The sequence below is a fragment of the Simochromis diagramma genome, unplaced genomic scaffold, assembly GCF_900408965.1.
Source record: "Simochromis diagramma unplaced genomic scaffold, fSimDia1.1 OVJJ01000656.1, whole genome shotgun sequence".
NCBI classification, from domain to species: Eukaryota; Metazoa; Chordata; class Actinopteri; order Cichliformes; family Cichlidae; genus Simochromis; species Simochromis diagramma.
The window spans coordinates 3,013,206-3,037,859 of NW_024387038.1; the positions used below are offsets into that span (position 1 = coordinate 3,013,206).

At 41.1% G+C, this 24,654-nt stretch overlaps 1 protein-coding gene across 7 annotated transcripts in view; it reads right to left on the minus strand.

Moving 5' to 3' along the window:
* The window catches only part of LOC120741012 (ubiquitin carboxyl-terminal hydrolase 21-like), a 52,663-nt gene that overhangs the window by 3,374 nt on the left and 24,635 nt on the right, over positions 1 to 24,654 (minus strand). For 5 of the 7 annotated variants that reach the window (XM_040043603.1, XM_040043601.1, XM_040043602.1 and 2 more), the window contains 3 exons: positions 15,939 to 16,009; positions 15,730 to 15,855; positions 15,360 to 15,455 (listed from right to left, as the gene is read on the minus strand). The exons of 1 other annotated variant lie outside the window; for it this stretch is intronic. In XM_040043603.1, coding sequence (XP_039899537.1) covers positions 15,360 to 15,455; positions 15,730 to 15,855; positions 15,939 to 16,009 — 293 coding nt within the window. Of the gene's footprint in view, positions 1 to 759; positions 3,354 to 15,359; positions 15,456 to 15,729; positions 15,856 to 15,938; positions 16,010 to 24,654 lie in introns of those variants that run through there. One more of the 7 variants, XM_040043606.1, reaches the window with a different exon arrangement.

Consider the following 24,654-nt stretch of genomic DNA (forward strand, 5'->3'; position numbering starts at 1 on the left):
TAGTAAGATGATGATAATACTTGCAAGCCAAAATTGTAATTAAAATGTTAAAATCTCCACATTTAAACATCTTTCAAGAGAAATGAAAAACTGAAAGAATTGAATAAATCCTTTGTTCAACAAATAAAGCAGAGATTCTTTTTTTAAACCTTTTTTATTTTTTTTACCTCCGGGCCCAACTTTTCCACTACAAAGTGGCCCAGGGCCCATTCAGATTTTAAGAATGTATTGAATAAATTGATGATGCTTTTGGTTTTATTTATATTTAATAACTAAATCAAATCTACTTAATTTTAGCAACTAAAACCTTCTCAAATAAACATGATGATGACATGATGGAATTAATAATCACAAAGACATTTATTTATTATGTGTATGTGAACCTGCAAACAAAACAAAATGCCAAACAGGTTAAAAATTCAAACTGTAAGTAGAAATTGAAAGGCTCAAGTCAGGCTTAATAACAGAAAAATAATTAATAAGTCAATTTTACTGCATCAACAAAAACAAGAAAAAAGGGGAAAAATAGAAATCGGATAAATAATGTGGTGATAAAATAAATACACTCCAAATAATTTTCTAATTAAATTAATAAATAAATAACCTGTTATAAAATTTAAATATAGTGCAAATGAAAATACAGCCTTTTAATCTGTAAGTTAGTTTGAAAGTTGTTTCAGCAGCAAACCTTTATTCATTGGCAGAACCCGAAGTTACTCTTTATAATTGAGACAAATGAACAACAAATGGTCACAACACCTCTTAATGAGACAGTTGAGCCTGCGTCTGAGACACGATCAGATCCAATCTGGGTGGAATGGGGGAACTCTCAGAGTAGCTTTCAGTGTTGCTCTGAGTCTGCCTTTGGTCTTGGTTGTGGCCACAATGGAAAATCCTAATTCATGCAGCTATGTAGTTGTAAATGTGAGGAGTTTCACAGCTCTCAGTGCCAGACATGGGTACTCTGAGACAGCAATCCAGAAGGAGCCCAGGTCCAGTTTGTCCCACTGCAACTTTAAAGTGCCGCTAGTGGAAAATTCCAGAAGTGAGGGCAAAACAACATCATTTTCAGCAGCATCTACAGAAATCCTCATTTGTCCTTCTCTGGGATCCTCAGGGAAATATTAATCAAATTTCTCTTTCAGTTTTCAAAGGTGTTGAGAGACAGGGTCACTGATCTTCACCTGAGGGGAGTTTTCCAAGATGTGAGACACAAGTGGAAACATGTCCATCCTCTTTTTCTGGGCCCTCTTAGTCCACAAACCAAGTTTTCTCTTGAAAGCTTCAACTTTGTCTGCAACAAAAAAAAATGTTCCTGTTTCTCCCTTGAATGGGTTCAGCAGTGAAAAAAATGTCACACAGGTAGGCAAGCTTAGCTGTGAACCTTGAGTTGGCATAATAATGTGCACGAGGAGATTTTTCTCACTGTGGTAGAGCAGCTGGACTTGATCCATCTCCTCAAAAAGCTTGGCAAAACATCTGGAGTTCACAGCATTATTTTTAATGAAGTTGATGGTTTTCTCACTTACATCCTTCACCTCGTGGAAGTCTGGTGACATCTTTTTTGCTGCAGGCTTTCACGGTGAAGAAAACAGTGGGTCCATTTAGCTTCTGATGCACGATCAAAAATCTGCCTAATGACGCCGTGATCCCTGCCAGTCATTGAAGCTGCACTATCACTGCACACCACAGCAGAAACATTCCTGAGCTGTGGCTCGTGTTGGTAGCTCTCCACAAAATAGCATGTCTTCATGCAAAATTCTGTCCCAGTGATAACGAACAAAAACCAGCAGCAAGGCACCATTCGTGACATCAGTGGACTTGTCTAGTTGCAAAGAGAAAAATGGACTAGTTTTTCTTCTTTCCAGAGGCTGATGCTCTATGTCTAAGGCCATGTCCATGATGCGATGGCTCACAGTGTTGTTTGAGAGTGGGATGGTCAGTAGCTTTTTTGCAGCAGCCTCTCCGATCATCTCACGGCACATATGTACAGCGGCAGGCAAAATCAACTCCTTCACTATGGTGAAAGATTTTTTACTCTGTGTCACAAGTCTGGATACGAGGTGCCTAGCTTTTAAAGCACATTTAGAGTTACCAGTCAGTGACAACAGATTGTTTCTGCATCTGCAAAAACAGTCTTGAAATATTCCACCGGCTTTCTTGCGAGCGTGGGATGTTTGGTTTCGAGATGCCATTTTAATTTAGAAGGCTTCAGTGGTTTGTTGGATAACATTAGTCTACACTCCACACATTGGGCTCTCGGGTCCGCCTTGTTTCCTCCATTTACAAACCCATACTTCAGGAAGTCAGGGTTGTGCTTGCACAAAAATCTTGCCTTTTGGGAGGGGCAGTTGACACTTTCATCTTCATTTTTGTGTTTTATGAACGTCTCCATATCTTTTGCAACTGCAAACAGTCGGGAGAGTATCTTCTTCTGCTTGCTTATTGAGGTTGATTAAACAACTCCTACCAAGCAGTGGAAAGCTGTATTGTAACTGAGATTTTCATGGACAACAGCAGTCCCTGGGGTCTTCAATTAATAACTTAGCATGTCCTGTAGCCCTTGCAGCCCACAGGTGTAAAACTAAAAAAATTTTGTGCTGTATCACTGGAATACAGCATATCATTAGTAATCATACAAAGCAAAAATAAAACAAACTTTAGTTATACTACTGGTTTAATCATTTCCACTGTTGGGGTTGCAATGTCCACAGTAACTGTTGGCAAGTAAATTGTAAAATGTATCCCTCCAACAAAGCATTTATCCCACTAGGCCCCTCTTAACCAGTCACTTCATATTAGTTAATATTGGCTGTGCAGAGGTTACTGGGCGGGAGCCCTAAATGAAATTGTGCTTGAGGGCCTATAGAAGTCTGGGCCAGCTCTGGGTGAAACCCATTGAAGAGTGACTACTTGGAGCGTTATGAAATAAAAAAAAAAACATGACAAAATAGGCTATGAACTGCTGAGCATCGTAATTCGTACATAAAGCACGATGAATGCATCATGATAGAGCACTTGAGCTCTTCAGTTTCTGATTTTCAAGTTAAAAATCTGCAGATATTACAAAATTGTTTTTTGTTTTTTCTTTCTGCAGCACTTTCAGTTAAACATAAGGGTGAAATGCATCACAAATGTTTGCATTCTGTTTTATTCTCAAGGGAGGCTTGTTTTTCTGTCTGTCTGTTTGTTTGTTAGCAGTCTAGCATCCACAGTTTTCAAATGTTTACATTTGGTGTGATGGTAGATAACAATAACAAGAGATCTAATTTTGTTAAAAATTGGGTCAAAGTCAGGGACATAGTAAGACCAAATGTGTAAATCAGTTTAAACCTTATGTTACCCACAAAATTTTAATGGATTGTCTTCTAACTTAACAAGAATACATTACGCCTTGGAGAATATGAGCAGTGTTGGGCAAGTTAAAAGTAATTACCCAGATAGCAAGAAGACATTGAAATGATGTAGCTTTTTCATCTGAACCATAATTATGGTCACAACTGAAATTCCAATGTTAAATCAATGTTGAATCAACATCCAAATATTGAGGAACCTGACGGTCTCATAGTAGTGACATTGGAATAACATTGATTCACAGTTGTTCTGTTGGCATTGATTGCTAATCTATTTATAGTTGACCAGGTGAAAAGAATCATGTTGAAAAACCATTTATTTATATTTGAGTGGGAAATTAAAGCTGCTATCACTTGGAGTATTCCGTAGCACCCCTCTCACAGTGGTACATCCCATTCGGCTATTATTGAACAGTGTTTTCAATTGAGTGGGAAATTATATTGAAACTCAGCTGATTGACTGGAGATGTAGCAATCATCCCTGCACTGCACTGAACTGCATATCAGGTAAGAATGTGGGAATGTATTTATTTGTTATTTGAAGGTCAAATCTGAAAAAACTGAACATTTGTTAATATTTATATTTCATTTACAATGTGAGAGCCAGACAACCTTTGTGTCTACCTTCTTATGAGAGAGTTCTAAAATATAGAGTTAATTTGGCTAGGGAATAGCACAGCAGTCCCCAACCCCCGGGCCATGGACCAGTACCGGTTCGTGAGTCGTTTGGTACCAGGCCGCGAGAGTTGAGGTTTGGGTGTGAAAGTTATGGTTTTCAGGGTTTTTAATGTTTTTTCTCCTTAATATTTATTGTTTTTATCGTTAACTCAGTTTCTGTGTTTCTTTCCACCTCACCTCTACTTCTGCCCGCATATTGACATATAGAATTTTTTTTTTAAACATGATTTTGTTTTCATATTAAATCCATTAAATGTTTTTTTATTTTTTTTATTTTTAATGGATTTAATATGAAGCATACCAGCCACCTGCCCAGCTGCTTGTGAGCCCCGGCTCACTTCCACGCCTGCTGCACAGCCGCTGCTTGCCACATGGGTGGCCACCGGACCAGCTCCGCGGGTGCCGCTGGAGGCGTGGGTGGCCCCTGGAACCACCTTGTCACCGGCGCCGCTGGATGTGCAGGCGACTACCAGAGTGGAGCCTGGAGCGCCGATAGTCTGGGCAGACTTCCTTGCGCGCTCACGAAGGAAGGGGGGAGTAGGTTCGGCCGGATGGTTCCCTGGCCTCAGTTGGTTGAAGGGGGTATGTGGCGGGGCGTGCTCTGCGATGCCGCTGCAGATAAGATGGACTCACCTGCACAGCATCTACAATCCAGGGCCAGCTCTAGAAAGGCATATATGAGGGGGCAGACAGAAATGTAAAAGGGGCACATGGTGGCAATGGAGGCGGAAAATCGGTGAGGGTTGGGTGGGGTGCTCTGGATACCTGTTTTTGTCATTTAACTGGATTGCACTTTGTCAGGCCTCTACCCTAAGACCCGGCTAAATTGGATGTCCAACCTGAAGGCTAAGCTTCTGCTGATCTAACTTTTAGGGTCACTGAGGGTCACTGAGGCACGCAAACCCCCTGACCACGTTAAAAACAAATGATGTCCTATATTAAATATATTTAAACCCAATAATAGTACTCCTCACTATTCTCAATATTAACAAAACTAAAAACGGTAGGCCAAGTTATATATATATTAAAAAAGACAATACACAAACTCAACTGAAAAATCAAAATAAAGAATAAAATATAATATCCAACCAGATCTTTTCAACCAACAACATAAAATCTATCATAATTAAATGGCCTAATTCTCAAATAAATTTACAAAAAAGTAAGAATAAAATAAGACCTGTCAAAATAGCTGATATTTACAAAACGGGTTGGCATAGTAATAAAAAAAATGCCATGTCTTTTTTCCTACAATTCTAAAATTCATTTCTAGAACACAACACATTTTGTCTTGTTTTAAGCTTATTTGTTTTGCAAGGAGCTGAACTCTGTTTGCAACTGAACAGCTCCACTCTCTCCTCAGTCCAGTCTATAACAACAGTCTTCTGCATCCCTTTCCAAAAACTCTTACAGATTCATCCTTATCTAAGTTATTTGTTATGGACTTCTCATGGGCCAAGACCACCAAGTTGCTCTTTCTTTCATTTAACAAAAGTAAATAATCTTTACTAAAATTGCTGTAATTACATGAGTATATAAAAAGAAAAAACTGTTGAGTGCAGAGCAAATGAAAGTGTAGAAACATAAATATCTGTTTACCGTGGTTTCATGGAAACTCAAATTAACAGAGACACATTAAATGCACCTCATTGCCTGCTGTAGCCAAACGGGAGAAAGTACATTCTTCGCAGCTGCACTTCATCTTAAAGGTAGGTTAAAAAAATGGATTTAACTTAACCACAATACTTTGACATGGACTCTTTATAAACTTGAGTCCAGCTTGAAGGCGGTGGCAAGATGCGGCAAAACCCACGGTGCAACCCGTGCTTTACTTCCGCTCCAGCAAGTTTCAAAACAAAGTCCAGCAGGAAAAGGAAAATTCCAAAAGTGTTTCCAACAAATACAATGAACAACATTAAAATAATTCACTGTCAGTTACAGTCAATATGATTTTGCTCTGCCCTGCCTACTGAGAAACCTGACACCGGGTCATTTGCGTACTAACAGTGGTTGGATGTTTAGCTGGGGGGAGAGTGGATGCGCACAAACAGAGCACGGAGAAAAAGAGCAAACGAGACATGAAACCTTTCATCTCATTTGTGCCTTTTCAAGCGGATATTTCAGCTACTGTATTAAATCTTATCCACATTCAGTTTGTGGGTAATCTATTATTTTCTTTAGCAACTTCAAAAAGTTTGACTTAAGGGGGCAGGAAGTTTGTTTCAGGGGGCAACGCCCCCTCTTGCCCCAGCATAGAGCCGGCCCCGCTACAATCACACCTCGACGACTTAAAACTGTAAAATGTACTGTTACAGCAACCATGTGAATATTGTAAGAATAAATGATGCTGCTAAGCATGAAAATGCAGTTTAACCATATGTAAACCCTGCATATGTGTTTTTTTTTTTTTTTTTTTGATTTTGCCACCCCATTTGATTTCCATGCCACACTAAGAACATTTCTCTAGATCTGCCCCTGGCCCGATAAATAACTAGCCAACTTAAAGCTTTCTGATTAAAGGCTAAAAGCAAAGCCGTCACCAAGTAAATAAAAAGTATTGTTTATATTTTTGTGTATTGCTACAGCTTTTTCAAGTATTAACTTGGTGCCTTTGGCAACACCTTAGGTGGAAATAATGGTAATATGATGGACTCATCCATATGTGTACAAAGAATAGAAATGTTTTTGTGCTAACGACATTCTTTGGCTTTCATTTAAAATTAGTTTAACCTGAACACCTACAGATTAAAGAGCTTAAACATTATAAATGGCTCCAAGCTCACATTGAGGCCTGTGGGGCACTAGATAAACTTATGTGTTTTTGTATATATGATTTTTTTTTTTTTACTTTAAGGCTGACTGTTTGTTTAAGGGAGATGAATAATACATTATAATTGTACCTAATAATTTTACAGATGATAGATTAAATAAATTGATTTTAGGTAGATGCTTGTGCATTCTTAAATTCTTATATGTTGATTTGATTGATTTGATTTGACTGTTCAAAGCCTCTCCCAGTCAGTGCTGTTCTAAATGCCTGTCTTACTGTACATTATGTTATTAGCACAAACACTTTAAAGGTGATAATTTAGAACGTTAACAATAATACAGACAGCAATGTAGTTAAACAATTAGTTTAATTTTGAATTAACTTTTAAAAAAAACATCAGTCTCCTATTTTTGTGTTCATAAAGGAAAGAAGCATGAATATCTGATGAGAAGACTTGTTAATTCGGCCTTAATGTGTATTATTTTGTGCTATTTGGTGCAGTTTTCTTGTTTTGTGGGGTTGTTTTTTTCAACAGGAGATGCATATCTCTAACAAGTTGATATGTTCACATTGGCACATCTTCATTTTTAAGTGAAATGTACGTTTTGAGTTTATGCACTTTATGCATATAAGGCAACCTTTTTCCTTTTGGAATCTTTTTTTTTTTTTTTTTGGTGCATTTTTCTATGTTTTAACAAAAGAGGAACAAAGGCGTTAAAGTCAGCCTAAGATGATTTGTTTTTATCTTCACACGATCTTACTGAGGTTATGCAAAGTGAAACATGTATTCTTTTTTTGGTAATGGGCTGGAAAAGTTTGAAAATGGACATTGAAAGTGCTAAAAAAGTACTTGAATTTGACTTTTAAAACGGTGTATGAATCCTGCTAGAAGCACAGGCCGAGGGGGAAGTGTGGCAGCAATTTTTCACACCAGTCAACCAAAAACCAAGGCAGACTTTTAATTCATTTAAATGCCTGATACTTAGCCTTGTCCACCCTAGCTGCAAAACTCAAAAAACAGTCTTATGTGTTATTAACTATGGTCCACCTGGGCCTTACACAGAGTTTCTGTCTGATTTCTCAGACTTTCTATCTGATTTAGTGTTCAGCTCAGATGAAGTAATTATTGTGGGCGATTTTAACATCCATGTAGATGCTAAAAATGACAGCCTCAACACGGCATTTAATCTGTTATTAGACTCAATTATGTGACATTAGCGATGTTTGTACTAACTTGGTTTTAAAGCCTTTACTTTAAAATATACACCGTTCAATAGTTGGCCTTAATCTTAAAGAGAAAATGATAATTTTATCGATAATTAAAGTCAGTCATATATCCACAAACACAACAAGCTGAAAGTCAGTGATGCTGCTCGGTTTGCTGTCCTGAATATCACGGCACAAGCAGGATTCACTGCACTGTTAATGTTAGCTATGTTATATTGCTGCCTCTGTTCGGTGGTGTCGAGCCAAACAGACTTTAACGTGTGTTTGAACGAGCTGACGGTTCACTCGTTAAGCTGAAAGAAAGATGCTTCAATCACAGCAGTCACACATGTGTCCACTGTACCATCTGGGAACTCTTCTTGTTTAGCACTCGTAATAACACAACCACTAAATCCTCCTGTTTGTAGCAGTGTCTACACCTGAGACTGTCACCTGTCTCTCTGCCCTGCACTCGCTCTCTGTTTCTTTCTCTCTGATTGTGGAATAAAAGTATGAAAATGTATTAATAAGTTACACTTGTGTTTGAATCCTGCAGCTTATCACACATTTGATTTCCATGTGTGACAACTGCAAGTGGCCAGAGTGAGGACAGACTGAGGGACACACTGCTGCACATCATCTGTGAGGCTTTGCACCCCTGATGATCCACCAGGACAAACTCAGCAGTGTGTGAGGAAGAGGAGGAGGAAGAGCCAGCAGCAGCTGACAGATGGAAAGAATAGACAGACTGTTCCCTGTTTGTGAAGGACTGCTAGAAAAGTTTAAAATAACTAATTGTCTGTCCTGAATCAGTCTTATTAGGTAATTTTCAAATACTTTTATCATTCCAGTGTTTTCAGCGTGGGAGAAATTACTCAGGGCCTTCAAGTTACACACTATGAAAGGCAGCAACAAGTTTAATATTCAGAAACCTAAAGTATGTATCAGCAGCAGAATGGAGCTAAAAATAAATGTTTGTTCCAGTTCTATGAAGCTTTGAATATTTTGGATTAGTAGCACTGCTGTGTTTGTTGCATCATATTGCTGTAATTGTTTATATGCTTTATATATTTAAGGTAAGTCGATCTATAGTGTTACATCATATTCTATAAGGATGTTATGTGTTTGTATACTTTCTGCCCAGTTTGACCCATTTAGCAGAAGTCAGCCTGTTTAAGGCTCTGATGTCTATTCTGTATGACTTAAAGCAGTTATGACATGGTCTGATTTTCTCACCCAATAAAGGAATATTTAATACATCAGTCTACTCTTCATTCTATCAGACACAGTTATCACAGCTCGTACATTTTCTTTTTACACATATATGTAAGCATTGAGCCAAATTTTGTAATGCCAACATATTAAATGAACAATATTTGTCTCTTATATATAATACATCTATATATATCTATATATATATATATATATATATATATATATATATATATATATATATATATATATATATATATATCCTATTTTTCAGGTCAGTTCCTCTCGCACTCAACGATCCTTCTCCTATCGCACTTGGGGCTATGTACCCAATCTCGGGTGGGGGTGATGATATCTCCCCCCTGACCTGGCGTCCTGACTCCTCCTTGCCGTAGCATTTGTGTTGTACCTCGTTAATCTCTAGCTGTGAGAGCAGTCCCTTCTTTCGAATGTTGGAACACTGAGCTACTAGTTGTACAGTACAGCTTGAAACCTGGATCCCCCGTAGCCGGTTACCAAGATTACGTGAAGTACCCTCAGAAGGTCTGCTAGATGATGTTAATGCAGCACTACGGGCACTACCTACAACCACGATTACCGACACTAACAAGCTGATCTACAATACGGCAGCAGTGATCAGTGAGATGCTTGGCTACAAGTTGAACAGCGACAAGGGGCAGTACCCTCCATGGAGAAGGAGGCTAGAGGGCAAGATCAAAGTAGCACGGAGGGAGGTTAGCCAACTAACGGAGTTGCAGAAAGGTGCGACAAATAAGGTGCCTAAGAAATACAGCAAGCTGTCCATACCTGAGGCCTTGGAAACTGCCAAGCAAAGACTCACAGCCTTGGCCAGCCGCTTGAGGAGGTACACCAGAGAGATAGAAGGCAGGAGAATAAACCAGCTGTTCTCCACAGAACCAGCAAAGGTGTACTCTCAGTGGCAAGGGAACAATAAGAGAACAGCACCACCAAGGCTGGAGACGGAGCAATACTGGAAGAGCATATGGGAGAAGGATGCAACCCATAACGGCAATGCTCAGTGGCTAGAGGATCTGAGGGCAGACCACAGCGACCTCCCTGAACAGGGTCCAGTAACCATCACAGTGGCAGATATCCAAGAAAGGGTCTCCAGTATGAAGAGTTGGACAGCACCAGGGCCCGACATGGTTCACGCCTACTGGCTGAAGAAGCTGACTGCACTCCACGAGCGTCTAGCAGCACAAATGAACCAGCTGCTAGTTAACGAGAGACACCCAGAATGGCTAACCGAAGGCCGGACGGTCCTGATCCCCAAGGACCCCAAGAAGGGACCGGTCCCCTCCAACTACCGACCAATAACCTGCCTCAGTACTACATGGAAGCTCCTGTCAGGCATCATATCGGCTAAGATGAACGGGCACATGGGTCAATACATGAGTGGGGCACAGAAAGGGATTGGCAAGAATACCAGAGGCGCAAAACACCAGCTACTGGTAGACAGAACAATCAGCCGAGACTGCAAGACCAGACTGACCAACCTGTGCACTGCCTGGATTGATTACAAGAAGGCCTATGACTCAATGCCCCACAGCTGGATACTGGAATGCCTAGAATTGTACAAGATCAATGGGACCCTAAGAGCCTTCATCAGGAACTCAATGGGGATGTGGCGTACAACACTAGAGGCCAACTCCAAGCCCATAGCACAAGTCACTATCAAGTGCGGGATCTACCAAGGAGATGCTCTGTCCCCACTGCTGTTCTGCATAGGCCTGAACCCCCTCAGTGAGATCATTAACAAGACTGGCTACGGATACCGACTACGGAACGGAGCAGTTGTCAGCCATCTCCTGTACATGGATGACATCAAGCTGTATGCCAAGAATGAACGAGACATCGATTCACTGATCCACACTACCAGGCTATACAGCAATGACATTGGAATGTCGTTCGGACTGGAGAAGTGTAGTCGGATGGTAACAAAGAGAGGGAAGGTAGTCAGAACTGAGGGGATTGAACTACCAGAAGGCAACATTGCAGACATAGAGGACAGTTGCAAGTACTTGGGGATCCCGCAGGCAAATGGGAACCATGAAGAGGCCGCTAGAAAAGCTGCAACCACCAAGTACCTGCAGAGGGTCAGGCAAGTCCTGAGGAGTCAGCTGAATGGTAAGAACAAGATCCGGGCCATCAACACCTACGCCCTGCCCGTGATCAGGTACCCTGCTGGGGTAATAGGCTGGCCAAAGGAGGAGATAGAAGCTACTGACATAAAGACAAGAAAGCTCCTTACCATGCATGGAGGGTTTCACCCCAAGTCCAGCACCCTGAGGCTGTACGCTAAGCGGAAGGAAGGGGGCCGGGGACTGGTGAGTGTCAGCACCACAGTCCAGGATGAGACAACGAACATCCAAGAATACATTGGGAAGATGGCCCCAACTGACCGAGTGCTCAGTGAATACCTCAGGCAGCAGAAACCCAAGAAAGAGGAGGGAGACGAGGAACCATCATGGAAGGACAGGCCCCTGCACGGTATGTACCACCGGCAGATAGAGGAGGTGGCTGATATCCAGAAATCCTACCAGTGGCTGGACAAAGCTGGACTGAAAGACAGCACAGAGGCACTAATCATGGCAGCACAAGAACAAGCTCTGAGCACAAGATCCATAGAGGCTGGGGTCTATCACACCAGGCAAGACCCCAGGTGCAGGCTGTGTAAAGATGCCCCAGAGACAATCCAGCACATAACAGCAGGGTGCAAGATGCTAGCAGGCAAGGCATACATGGAACGCCATAACCAAGTGGCCGGCATAGTGTACAGGAACATCTGTGCCGAGTATAACCTGGAAGTCCCGAGGTCAAAATGGGAGATGCCCCCAAGGGTGGTGGAGAATGACCGAGCTAAGATCCTGTGGGACTTCCAGATACAGACGGACAAAATGGTGGTGGCTAACCAACCGGACATAGTGGTGGTAGACAAACAGAAGAAGACGGCCGTAGTGATCGATGTAGCGGTTCCGAATGACAGCAATATCAGGAAGAAGGAACACGAGAAGCTGGAGAAATACCAAGGGCTCAGAGAAGAGCTCGAGAGGATGTGGAGGGTGAAGGTAACGGTGGTCCCCGTGGTAATCGGAGCACTAAGGTGCGGTGACTCCCAAGCTAGGCGAGTGGCTCCAGCAGATCCCGGGAACAACATCGGAGATCTCTGTCCAGAAGAGCGCAGTCCTGGGAACAGCTAAGATACTGCGCAGGACCCTCAAGCTCCCAGGCCTCTGGTAGAGGACCCGAGCTTGAAGGATAAAACCGCCCGCAGGGGCGTGCTGGGTGTTTTATCCCATTTCACAAGCCTCGCATTTCCGCACTACTCGTACTTCCTAGTACACACTGTACGTAGTACGTGAACTGTGCGTACTCCTAAGCGTGCGGTTGCTGGACTGGGACACAGCCTGAGGAGATTAGGGGCTGCAAAGGGGCGTAACAAACCCAATTAGTTTCCAACACGTTCTCACTCCCGAATAGACTTGTAGTCAAGACCGCCTAATCCGAGACCAAGACAAGACCAAGACCAGAGGGTATCGAGACCAAGACAAGACCAAGACCAGAGGGTATCGAGACCAAGACAAGACCAAGATCAAGTTGAGACGAGACCAAGACCGAGACCGAGTCGAGATGAGACCAAGACCAAGACCAAGACCGAGACAAAAAAAGTCTTTAAACTGCAGCCAGATGCTATTCTATATACATATTCAGGACACCTTAAACTAGTTTTTTAATTAAGCAGCAAGGCAGAACAAAGTCGGGCCTGTATCAAGACACAGGGACTAAACCCCAATTCAACCAGACCCAAAACTGATCTGGAATTAAAACAGGACTGCAACAGTAACCAAGACAGAACCAGAATCAGAACTAGATGATAGTAGCACTAAAAATCATCATAGACCTGCACTACACTTATTTTTTAATTTTACCAAAGTACAATATTTAGATTGAGAAAAGTTTATATAATTATTTAGCCTCGTTGTGCAAACAAGCCTGCATAACTTAATAAATATAGAATTTGAAAAGTAACAAATGGTATCTAAAAAGAAACACTAGGTACTAGATACATGTTCTGATGAGTTTTGGCAAACAACCATTTGACTAACATGTGTGTCTCACCTGCTCTTGTTCCATCTCTGTTCTGTCGTCATTCTCTCTCTCTCTCTCCCTCTCTGCTCCTCTCTCTCCCTCTTTGTGCTGACAATCAAGCCAAACACCAACATCATCAAATATACAGTTGAAACCAGATATTTATGTACTCTTCAGATAAAAACACAAACACTTTTTTAATTGTAACATCAAATCACATGGACTCTACTAACCTATCAGAAGCTTCTTTAGCTCAGAATGGAATCGTCTGGAGTTTTCTTATTAATTAACAATAAACTTAGTGTATATGTACTCCTAAATTTGATGAAAGTGATTAAAATAGACAGCTCCCTCTTTTTATTCTGACATTTAACTAATTCAAAAGATATTTCAACATTTATTTATCTAAAACAAAAGTTTACTCTAAATTGATGTTTAACAGTAAAAAAAAGTTTTTATGTTTTCTCCATAAAGTGTATGTAAATATCTGGTTTCAACTGTGAATATACTGCTGTGTATTGAAATTCCTCTTGTTTTGCATAGATATACTGAACAACATCCAAAGCATAATATATAAAATAACATCTACCTGAGTTTTTTCTTTGAAAGAAGCTCCTTATGTCCATTGTTGTGTTCATCAGTACACAACTGAAACCGATTTAGAGAGTTTGTTTAGCCGTGGAGGGTAACAACTGAAAATATGAAATGTAAGCTAAGACTAAAAAATCAGCATTGCTGTTCGGCTTTTTATTTATCCATTTGTTGATTCACTCGAAGAGCAAGTAACGCAACCAAGTGATCAGTTTGATATCAATCTTTTGTGATACACCGTCATATTTACATTATTAGTTCAGTACGAATGATTTGCTTTGGTACCTGGTCAAACTTAAGCTCTCCTCTGTCTGCAGCAAATTCGCAGGCAGCAGCTTCTCCCCCCTCGCTCACATGGGTGCTGCGCTCAGTCGCCTAGTGCCTGAGCTCGGATCATACCAAAATTAGGGGGAATTTACGACGGTGCGCTCTGTGCTTTGTGTGTTGTTTTTGGGCTTAAGCCCAGTAAGCCGCCACCCCCGCTCCGCTGATGGTTGACTCCAAATCTCCCGAACACTATGTCGATTTGAGAACGCAAGACCGAAACAGCGAGACCAAGACCGAGACCAAGACAAAAGTCCGTCGAGACCAAGACGAGACCAAGACCACGTAAAAGTGGTCTCGAGACCAAGACCGGTCTCGAGACATCCAACTCTACTCCCGAAGTGTAATATTTTACGCTAGGTGACAAATCGTCGACATTTTATGCTTTCGGGTACCCAACACGTTCCTGACGAGACTCCAAAAATGAGAAAACATGAGAACCGTTTGGACTCAATTTACACATGTTCCTTCATTTTCTTAAAATCGCTTTGGAAAACACTATTTTACATTATTAAAGAGCTGGTTAAGGTTAGGAACAAGGTTATGCTTAGGGATAAGGTTAGGTATAGGACGTCATTCTACTGGATTTCATCCATAACCCGGCGCGTACCATAAGAACACCTAAGGTCACCTTTCGCGTGACAAAATGTCAGTATGATACGCCTCGGGAGTGAGAACGGGCTGTAGTTTCAGGGGAGAAGTGGTGCAGTGTGTTCATTGGCAGTTCCAGGAGAGACTGGTGGACACAGGAGACAACAACTGTCTAATCTTGTCTCCCTTTTTTCAGTACATATCTCCTTCCATGTCCCAGCATGCTATTCCAGTAATGTTCTGGAACATTCTGGGAGTGATGAGAGCTCAAAACAAGCTGGGCAGCAGAACAGCTGGAGCAATGAATGTGGGATTGCAGTCTGAAAAGACTAATCATAAATAAAGTCAACTCACACTTAGTCATCCCCATGAGTCCCTGTCTCTGTGCTTACTAACTGGTAAGTGTTACATCTCTCTTTTACAAAAGTAGTTAGATTTGTTTAAGAAGCCAGTACTTTGTGGACCCTTCTTTGAAAAATAATTTTATCTTCTTAGTTTGTTTATTTAATAAAATCATAACTTACAATAGCAGCATCATTTTTGCACCCACATCCGTCACAGTATAGCTTGTTTACTCCACCGGCATCTGATTGACTGAAATATCTGGCAACGGCATCTGCCTGAAAAATATATTCATGTCACTTAAAGCTGAAATTCACTAACAGATCAAATGAAAAGGTCGCATCTACCCATCAAAACATGCTACCACTGGTATAAATAATTTCACATAATTTGTGCAAATGTTCATATAAATGAAGTTTTGTTTAAATAGTGAAATACTTGACAAAATATGCACATGTCTAATTTATACTGACCATGTCATAATTACTCTAACTAATATCTTCTAGCAAAGTGTGAATGCATTAAAAAGGTAGACAACATATCACTGCTCACCACATTGTAGTCTCTGATGTCAGATTCCACCAGTTGAAGAGGTAGAGTCCAAAATGGATCATCTGTTCCTGTCTCTGTACTACATGTAGAACATTTGTTCCTGTGTGTCAACACTCCCTGGAATATCTTAAAAGACAACCACACAAAGGTTGTTAGCTTAACTTTAAATTTAACTTACATATTTGTAATATCTAAACTGCAGTCTTTACCTGTGAGGCTTCAGGACTGGTTAGACTCAGAATCTTCTCAAAGCACTCAGCAGCGTCGCCTTGTACGGACACTGGAGCAGTGGAGGTATTGAAGAAAAAAATGCTATAACACATCTGTCAATGTAACGTGTAGTTAAAAAGATCATGATAATGATTTGAATATTTAAACAAATACCACAGAATCATTGTAGCTTTCCAAAAACAATATTTTCACTCAAAACATTCAAATATTTCAAATCTAGGTTAAAGTAAGCACAATAAGCTATGCTCAACAGTCATTTTACAAACACTAAAAACCTCAGTTGCATTTAGGATACCTTTCTACCTGGCCTTTCTTACTTGCATATGTGTGAATCTGTGTAGTTCTTTTAGAGATTGTAGAAATAAGATAAAACAGGTGATGTAAGCACTGGATCACAAAATAAGATGAACAGATACATACCATGCATTTCAACTACTATCTACCACTGCATAAAAAATAAAAAAAAAGACTCTAGCACAAACTAGTTTCTCTGCTCTATGAAATCTGAGTTTCAGTTTTCAAAGAACTCCACCTGGCACAATGGCTGCACCACTCTACCATTTTCCAGTTCCAATTGAGTACCAGTACTAGGCCTTGGGTATTTCATATTTTAGTATTGATCAGATACATTACTCAGCTAATACTAGTATTAAGGTAATAAAGCTTATTGTTCTTTTATGTTTAAAGCAACATGAGAATTGACTTAATCATTGCTTTGCTAAGCTTATAAAATGAAATGTCCCAAATAGGTATATGTATACAGTGGGGCAAAAAAGTATTTAGTCAGCCACCGATTGTGCAAGTTCCCCCACTTAAAATGATGACAGAGGTCAGTAATTTGCACCAGAGGTACACTTCAACTGTGAGAGACAGAATGTGAAAAAAAAATCCATGAATCCACATGGTAGGATTTGTAAAGAATTTATTCGTAAATTAGGGTGGAAAATAAGTATTTGGTCACCTCAAACATGGAAAATCTCTGGCTCTCACAGACCTGTAACGTCTTCTGTAAGAAGCTTTTCTGTCCCCCACTCGTTACCTGTATGAATGGCACCTGTTTGAACTCATCATCTGTATAAAAGACACCTGTCCACAGCCTCAAACAGTCAGACTCCAAACTCCGCCATGGCCAAGACCAAAGAGCTTTCAAAGGACACCAGGAAAAGTATTGTAGACCTGCACCAGACTGGGAAGAGTGAATCTACAATAGGCAAGCAGCTTGGTGTGAAAAAATCAACTGTGGGAGCAATCATCAGAAAATGGAAGACATACAAGACCACTGATAATCTCCCTCGATCTGGGGCTCCACGCAAGATCTCATCCCGTGGGGTCAAAATGATCATGAGAACGGTGAGCAAAGATCCCAGAACCACACGGGGGGACCTGGTGAATGACCTGCAGAGAGCTGGGACCAAAGTAACAAAGGTCACCATCAGTAACACACTACAACGGCAGGGAATCAAATCCCGCAGTGCCAGACGTGTTCCGCTGCTGAAGCCAGTGCATGTCCAGGCCCGTCTGAAGTTTGCCAGAGAGCACATGGATGATACAGCAGAGGATTGGGAGAATGTCATGTGGTCAGATGAAACCAAAGTAGAACTTTTTGGTATAAACTCAACTCGTCGTGTTTGGAGGAAGACGAATACTGAGTTGCATCCCAAGAACACCATACCTACTGTGAAGCATGGGGTGGAAACATCATGCTATGGGGCTGTTTTTCTGCCAAGGGGACAGGACGACTGATCCGTGTTAAGGACAGAATGAATGGGGCCATGTATCGTGAGATTTTGAGCCAAAACCTCCTTCCATCAGTGAGAACTTTGAAGATGAAACGAGGCTGGGTCTTCCAACATGACAATGATCCAAAAACACACCGCCCGGGCAACAAAGGAGTGGCTCCGTAAGAAGCATTTGAAAGTCCTGGAGTGGCCTAGCCAGTCTCCAGACCTCAACCCCATAGAAAATCTGTGGCGGGAGTTGAAAGTCCGTGTTGCTCGGCGACAGCCCCAAAACATCACTGCTCTCGAGAAGATCTGCATGGAGGAATGGGCCAAAATACCAGCTACTGTGTGTGCAAACCTGGTAAAGACCTATAGTAAACGTTTGACCTCTGTTATTGCCAACAAAGGTTATGTTACAAAGTATTGAGTTGTATTTTTGTTATTGACCAAATACTTATTTTCCACCCTAATTTACGAATAAATTCTTTACAAATCCTACCATGTGGATTCATGGATTTTTTTTTCACATTCTGTCTCTCACAGTTGAAGTGTACCTCTGGTGCAAATTACTGACCTCTGTCATCATTTTAGGTGGGGGAACTTGCACAATCGGTGGCTGACTAAATACTTTTTTGCCCCACTGTATTTACTGACATGGTTTTTATTAGTAACATAATTAAAATGGCACCCCCCCCCCAAAAAAAAAAGAAAGAAAGAAAAAACCATATATTTACCAAATTTTGTTTTACTAATTTCCACATATTTCAGCTCAGTGTGTGAGTCAGTAGATTACTAGGCAGTGCTGTTATTTACGGTCATTCTAGTTCCTCCTTTTCCTGTTATCAGTTATTGCCCACATAGCAGACAGATCTGGCCCGGATCTGGTATCAAGCCGGCACTGCTGGCTGACTTCTGGCATGATAAGATGTATGTCATCCAGATATGGGCCAGGCCCATTATGCGATGCCATGCCATATCTGGCCCGATTATGGTTTGGTTTATGTGGCCCAGGCCCATAGAAAACACGTCTGGCCGTGATCTGGGATCAAGCTGGTACTTCTAACTGACTGGTGTCATGGCAGCCCACATAGCAAAATTGGTTTGGTCCGGATCTGGCTCACACTATGTGCTCACACATGGTCCACATACCACAAAGAATGACGTCCCTTTGGGGGCCCAGATCTGGTTTGCAAAAGGTGGCTCACACACAGGCCAGCACAAGGCCAGTTGCAGACACACTGGTGGCCCTTTTGCTTCATAATATTTATGAATATTTAATATTCATAAATATTATATACAATATTTATATTGTATATTATATTGTTCAAACGTGAAAGGTATATTGTACAAACATGAAAAGTATATTGTTAGAACAATAAACTTTTCACGTTATAACTCGATATAGCTCTATTTTTATTTTGCCTGGGTGGCAGCTCTACGCTTACGTACTCGGATGAGCTTGCCTCATCCTACAAGTTGTACCTCCATCTCTTGTGTCCAGATCACATGCTGCACTGCCGTGCTGCTCCGCCTTTTCACTTTCATTTCTATGTTTGTGCGTGCGCAGTGTGAGAGGCTGCGTTGGGGGCGACAGGATTTCAAACAGGTTTGATTATCTTGCGACCAAATGATTGATGATTGGGAGCTGGTTGTGAGGTGTTAACTGCTTATCGTTACCCCATGTATACTACACGATGCACACACAATTAAGGCAAAGCTCGGGCCGATCCCCAAAACGGTTGTACTGAAAAATCGTCTCAAAATGGGCCAAAAATCGCACAGTGTATGGCCAGCTTTTGGAGGCTAGCTCCAAACAAACATCCGTAGCTTGGCAGTGTATACAGTACTATAATGACCAGACCTAATTCTTTTGAAAACCATACATCTTTCCACAGGTCTCAACTTCAGACATCACCTAGACTCAGAGCTGGATGAGGCCAGCACAAACAGCAGCCTAACCGTTGAAGATGATGGATCCATGGGGTCAGGAAAGCCAGAAGCAGGGGAGCTGGAGAGGTACCTTTCATGTCCATTTACTGGAAGTGTGGATCTATTGCATGGCTTTCCTCACATCAAGTATGGAACGCCAGGACTGCCATAATGAATTAATTAAATACACCATTAAATAATTAATTAAATGTGGCAATAATTAATTAAAATTGGAATTAATTAATTAAATAAATAGTTATGACACATGTAATTAATTAATTATTGACACATTTAATTAATTATTTATGTATTTCACATTTTAATTAATTATTTATGTATTTCACATTTTAATTAATTATTGACACATTTAATTAATTATTTATGTATTTCACATTTTAATTAATTATTGACACATTTAATTAATTATTTAATGATATATTTATTTATTTCATTTTGGCAGTCCTGGCGCCTGGCTCTCATCATGAAATAATTTTATCTGTCAGCCTCACCCATCAAACTCAGGGGGCGGGGTTAACGCTGCCCATGCAGCTTCTCTAACATTTGATTGGTTGCCGTGCAAAGTAAGTCAAAACAGGTCGATCCTAGATAATCGATTGCTTGTGTAGACTTGGGGCAGCCAGGTATCCCAGAATGCAGATCAAATCACAGGCAGCATTGGTGGTGGTGTAATTTTCAAAATACCCCGTTTTTCTGTCACCAGCTACACTTTTAACAGTGTTTTAGCCGCGAATGTCGCGACGTATGTCTGGTCAGGTTGTCAACATAGAACATGTTTGCAAAAGTGCTCAGATGTTTTCAGAGATTTCACTAGCTCTGCTACCAATTAGCATGCAGAGTGCACCGAGGGGATTACGTTAACCGGTTTGTTTACATATTCCACTCTCCGTGTTCCACATGTTGCATTCACAGATTCTCATTTTCACCGAACGATCGTCTCTTTCCGTCTGGTCTTGTGTCTCTGTGCTTCTGTAACATAAAGAACGAGCTGACATTTTTCTCATGAAACCAGCGATCAGCTCAACAGACCCTCAGTTTACCTGCATGCATTCTCCTCCTCATCTGTCAGCTGTTTAACACCTGCTGCTAATTCAAGAAACACGCCTACGTTATCTGGTGATAGTCACAGTTTAACTGGACAGCCCGTACTCGATATAAAGCAATGTCAGCGCATTTTTCTGCACAAGATAAGTAAATATAGTGTTTTCCCCGAGCGCAGAGCTGCTGGAGCTTGTTTCCTTACAGAGCACTTTATAGGCGAACCAGCTTCATCAGCGGCTGATCACCGGCACACAGCTTTGAAACCTCAGCTGAGTTTTAGCTCTCAGTGGTTAAACGCTGGACTTCATTCACTCAGGTTCTGTCTGTCGGGTCACGTTTACTTCGCTGTTTTATTTACAACTGAGCAAATCGGTTTGGCTGAGGTTAAAGTTACGTTTCATAACTGCATAGTCAAGAAGCTGTCCATCAAAATCAATACAGCTCTTCCTGCATCTGGAGCTTGTGAAGGACTTCTTAGTCATGCAGGACTCCTATTCACTGCTAAACAGTTACAGCTTCACAGAAAGAACCTTGAGAGCAAACTGCTGCTGAAGCTTAACCATCACCTCACTGAGTTAAGAAATGGCACATTTTTGCTAAATATGCAGAAATAGATGCACACCCATACAACTTATGGTAAACTGAGCTGCCTTGTATGTACATATGTTGAAGATGCCTCGTTCTAATGTTTTCTCTGAGGCTGCTGTGCCATTTGAAGCAAAAAATTAATATAAAGTTTACAGCATATCTTGTCACTGGAAATTGTTTGCACTGTTTATATATTTATATTATTTACTGATAGATATTGGTTAAATAGGTTTTATGTTGTGAAAAACTGAAATCTAGAAAGTAAAATTGTTGTGCCTTATTTTGTTGATGTTTTTACATATATTCCTTTTGAAAATACTAAAATTTGTACATTTATTAATTTTTCTTTGTCTGATAGCATTTATTTAAAAAATAAATCGGACATTTCAAACAGTTACTCGCTACTTGAGTAGTCTTTTCGCCAAGTACTTATTTACTCCTACTTGAGTAACGTTTTTGACTATTACTTTTCACTTTTACTTGAGTAATAATATTTTAAAGTAATCCTACTCTTACTTGAGTACAATTTTTGGATACTCGACCGACCTCTGTCCAAAACCTAGTGAGGGTTTACTCATCTTTGCTAGTGGGTGGCTGTAGCTCAGGTGGTAGAGCAGGTCACCTACTGAAGGTGAGTGGTTCGATCCCTCGCTCCCCCAGTCTGCATGTCGTGAGTATGAATGTAGTTAGGAAGCACTCAGTTAAGAACAGTGTTGGGACTAACGCGTTATTAAGTAACGTGTTACAGTAACTAGGTTATTATTGTGGTAACGAGCACGGTAACTAGTTATTATGCCAAAACCAGGAACGCGTTACTTGTTACTGGGATTTAGATAGGCTCGTACTTCGTGTGGTGGCTATCGCGGAGCTTCCACAGATTCAATAACATTAGCAAGTGGTGGAGGCCAGCAGGTGGATGAAGGAGAAGGGAGGCAAGAGGAGAGACCCGAAGCAGCCGCTGGTCCGAGAGTGTCAGGTGAACTGAACTTCAGGTAAGAAGTTATAACCTGCAGTCCATCTGGGTCAGATATGAACCAAGTTTAGGTGGAGTTTATTTTCGTTATGCTTACTTTTCCGTACTGCGTGCTAGCTAGCATGACGGAGTTTCTATACAGCTGGGTGGTGCTATGTTACTGATGTTGAACTTTATTTTGTTCATAAGGTTAATTATTAGAGTTGCCAACCGTCCCGTAAAAAATGGAATCGTCTCGTATTCAGAGAAAATATTACGCGTTTCTTATTGAGGTGAAAAGGAACACAGTTTTTCCCGGACATCAGCTACAATGAAAAATACACAAAGCTGGAGTTATTCTGTCTTTGCTGCACAGCTGCCTCTTCTTCTCTCATTCTCTCCCCTCCCTCTCCTGTTTCTACTTCAATCATGAAACTGATCAATGATCAGCTGATCGGCTTTTCTCTCTTGTTTATTTATCGCCCACTTTGCGCCAGAAAGAGGAAACCAGCGGATGTCGTGCTAAACAACAGCAGCACTTTTAAGCTTGATCAGCTGTTGTTAGAATTTATTTAATATTAATTTCTAGTATCAGCTGATGTTTGCTGGAGCCACAGCTGTAAACCTGCTGATCATGATGTTGGTTTGAATATGTGGTGAGAGGGAAACATGAAGATGAAACCAGGAGATGTCCTTACTGAATCATCAGAGCTGAACAGGTGATGGAGAAACAGGTTTACCTTTTAGGTGACATGAATGAGTTGAAGAGAAGTTATGAACTGTTTCTGAGAGATAAATAACACCAGGATCCTTTTCTAAGTAGCTGACAGCTGGTAACTGTGCAGGGGCGGGTCTAGCAAAGTGTTGCCAGGGGTCCATGTAGGGCATTAACAGGGAAATGGGGGGCACAAGGAAATACTTTCTTATTCTCATTTAAAATGTTTCACTTTTAAAAAAATAATTATCTGAGTCTTACAACAAACAATTGATAGATTGATACATATATACCATCAGAACAGTGTACATCACTGTCACAACAGTGTTTATTTTCATTCAAAGGCTTTATGATTTTTCCTAAAATGGTGGGCCGGTCTCTAGTCAAAATGCCTGGGACGATTTTTTTGTCCCAGTCCAGCCATGTATGCAGCTCATCTGCAGTCTGGTGTTACCTACATCTTCCTATTCAGAAGGCAGGATTTCCGAGTTCTGAGTACAATCGAAAGTACCACGACTGCAGTTTTTGTGCTGGATGTAAAAAGCAGGCTAGGATAGAATCAGGCGTGGGATTTCTCTCGTGGCAATGTGCACATTATTTTTTCCTTTCTATTGGTAGGTGGCACAGTGCACTTGTGGCAAGTAAGCAAGCTAGAAGACTGGCAATCCTGCTGGGTATCCAGTTACGGAAGCAACACATTAACAAGAGAATTCTGAGTAAAACCAAAGTTACTTTCCCTAGTAACTAGTTACTCTGAAAGTAACGAGTAACTTGAAGTAACTGAGTTACTTTTGATAGAAGTAACTAGTAATGTAACTAAGTTACTAATTTAAAGTAACTTACCCAACACTGGTTAAGAGAAAGTGTGTGGTTGGGTGAATGTGGCATGTTGTGTAGAGCACTTTGAGTAATCTGGGAGAGTTGAAAAATGCTATATAAGAATCAGCCCATTCACTGTCTGAACAGAGTTTCGTCATGTTACTTTTGCACTATTATGCACATGTTGTTATTACATGGCTTAATTAAGGTACACATTAGGCTGACATCTGGGGCCAGAGCTGAAACTGTTCTGGGCCAGAACTGAAACTGTTCTAGGCCAGCACAGGGCCAGCAGTGTGTCTGCAACTGGCCCGTGGTTGCACACAACTTTACACATGGCCCACATACCGCAAAGAATGACGGCCCTTTGGCAGCCCAGACCAGGTTTGCCAGAGGTAATCAATCAATCAATCAATCAATCAATCAAGGCTTTATTCGCCACGTGCAGGTTGCCCTGCAGTGAAATGGGACCCCCCCCCCCCCCGACCTTACACACACAACACAGACATCACATGGGGATACAGGTTGGAGATCGGTAGCGTTACAGAAAAAAACCCCACTGAAATATACACTACAATGGGAAAGTACAGGAAGAAAAAAAAAGAGACCTCTACTCATGCTGGGCTCCTGTGGGAGGACAGCATGAGAACAGGAAACAAAAAAACTCCTCTGCACAAAAAAGCACATAAATGTCCACAGCACAACATTATGGAACACGTGACAAGCCACAGGGTTGGGTGGGGGGTGAGGAGTAATCCGAAGCAAACACAGCAGCCATCCTGGCCAGCGCTACCATTCCAAGGCATTTGTAAAGGGACGGGGGATGAGTGTGTGCATATCAGTGTATATGTATGTGTGTGCGTGTCCAGAGTTCAGCTGAGACAGTGTCCTTCACCCTGCCAGGCTAAGTA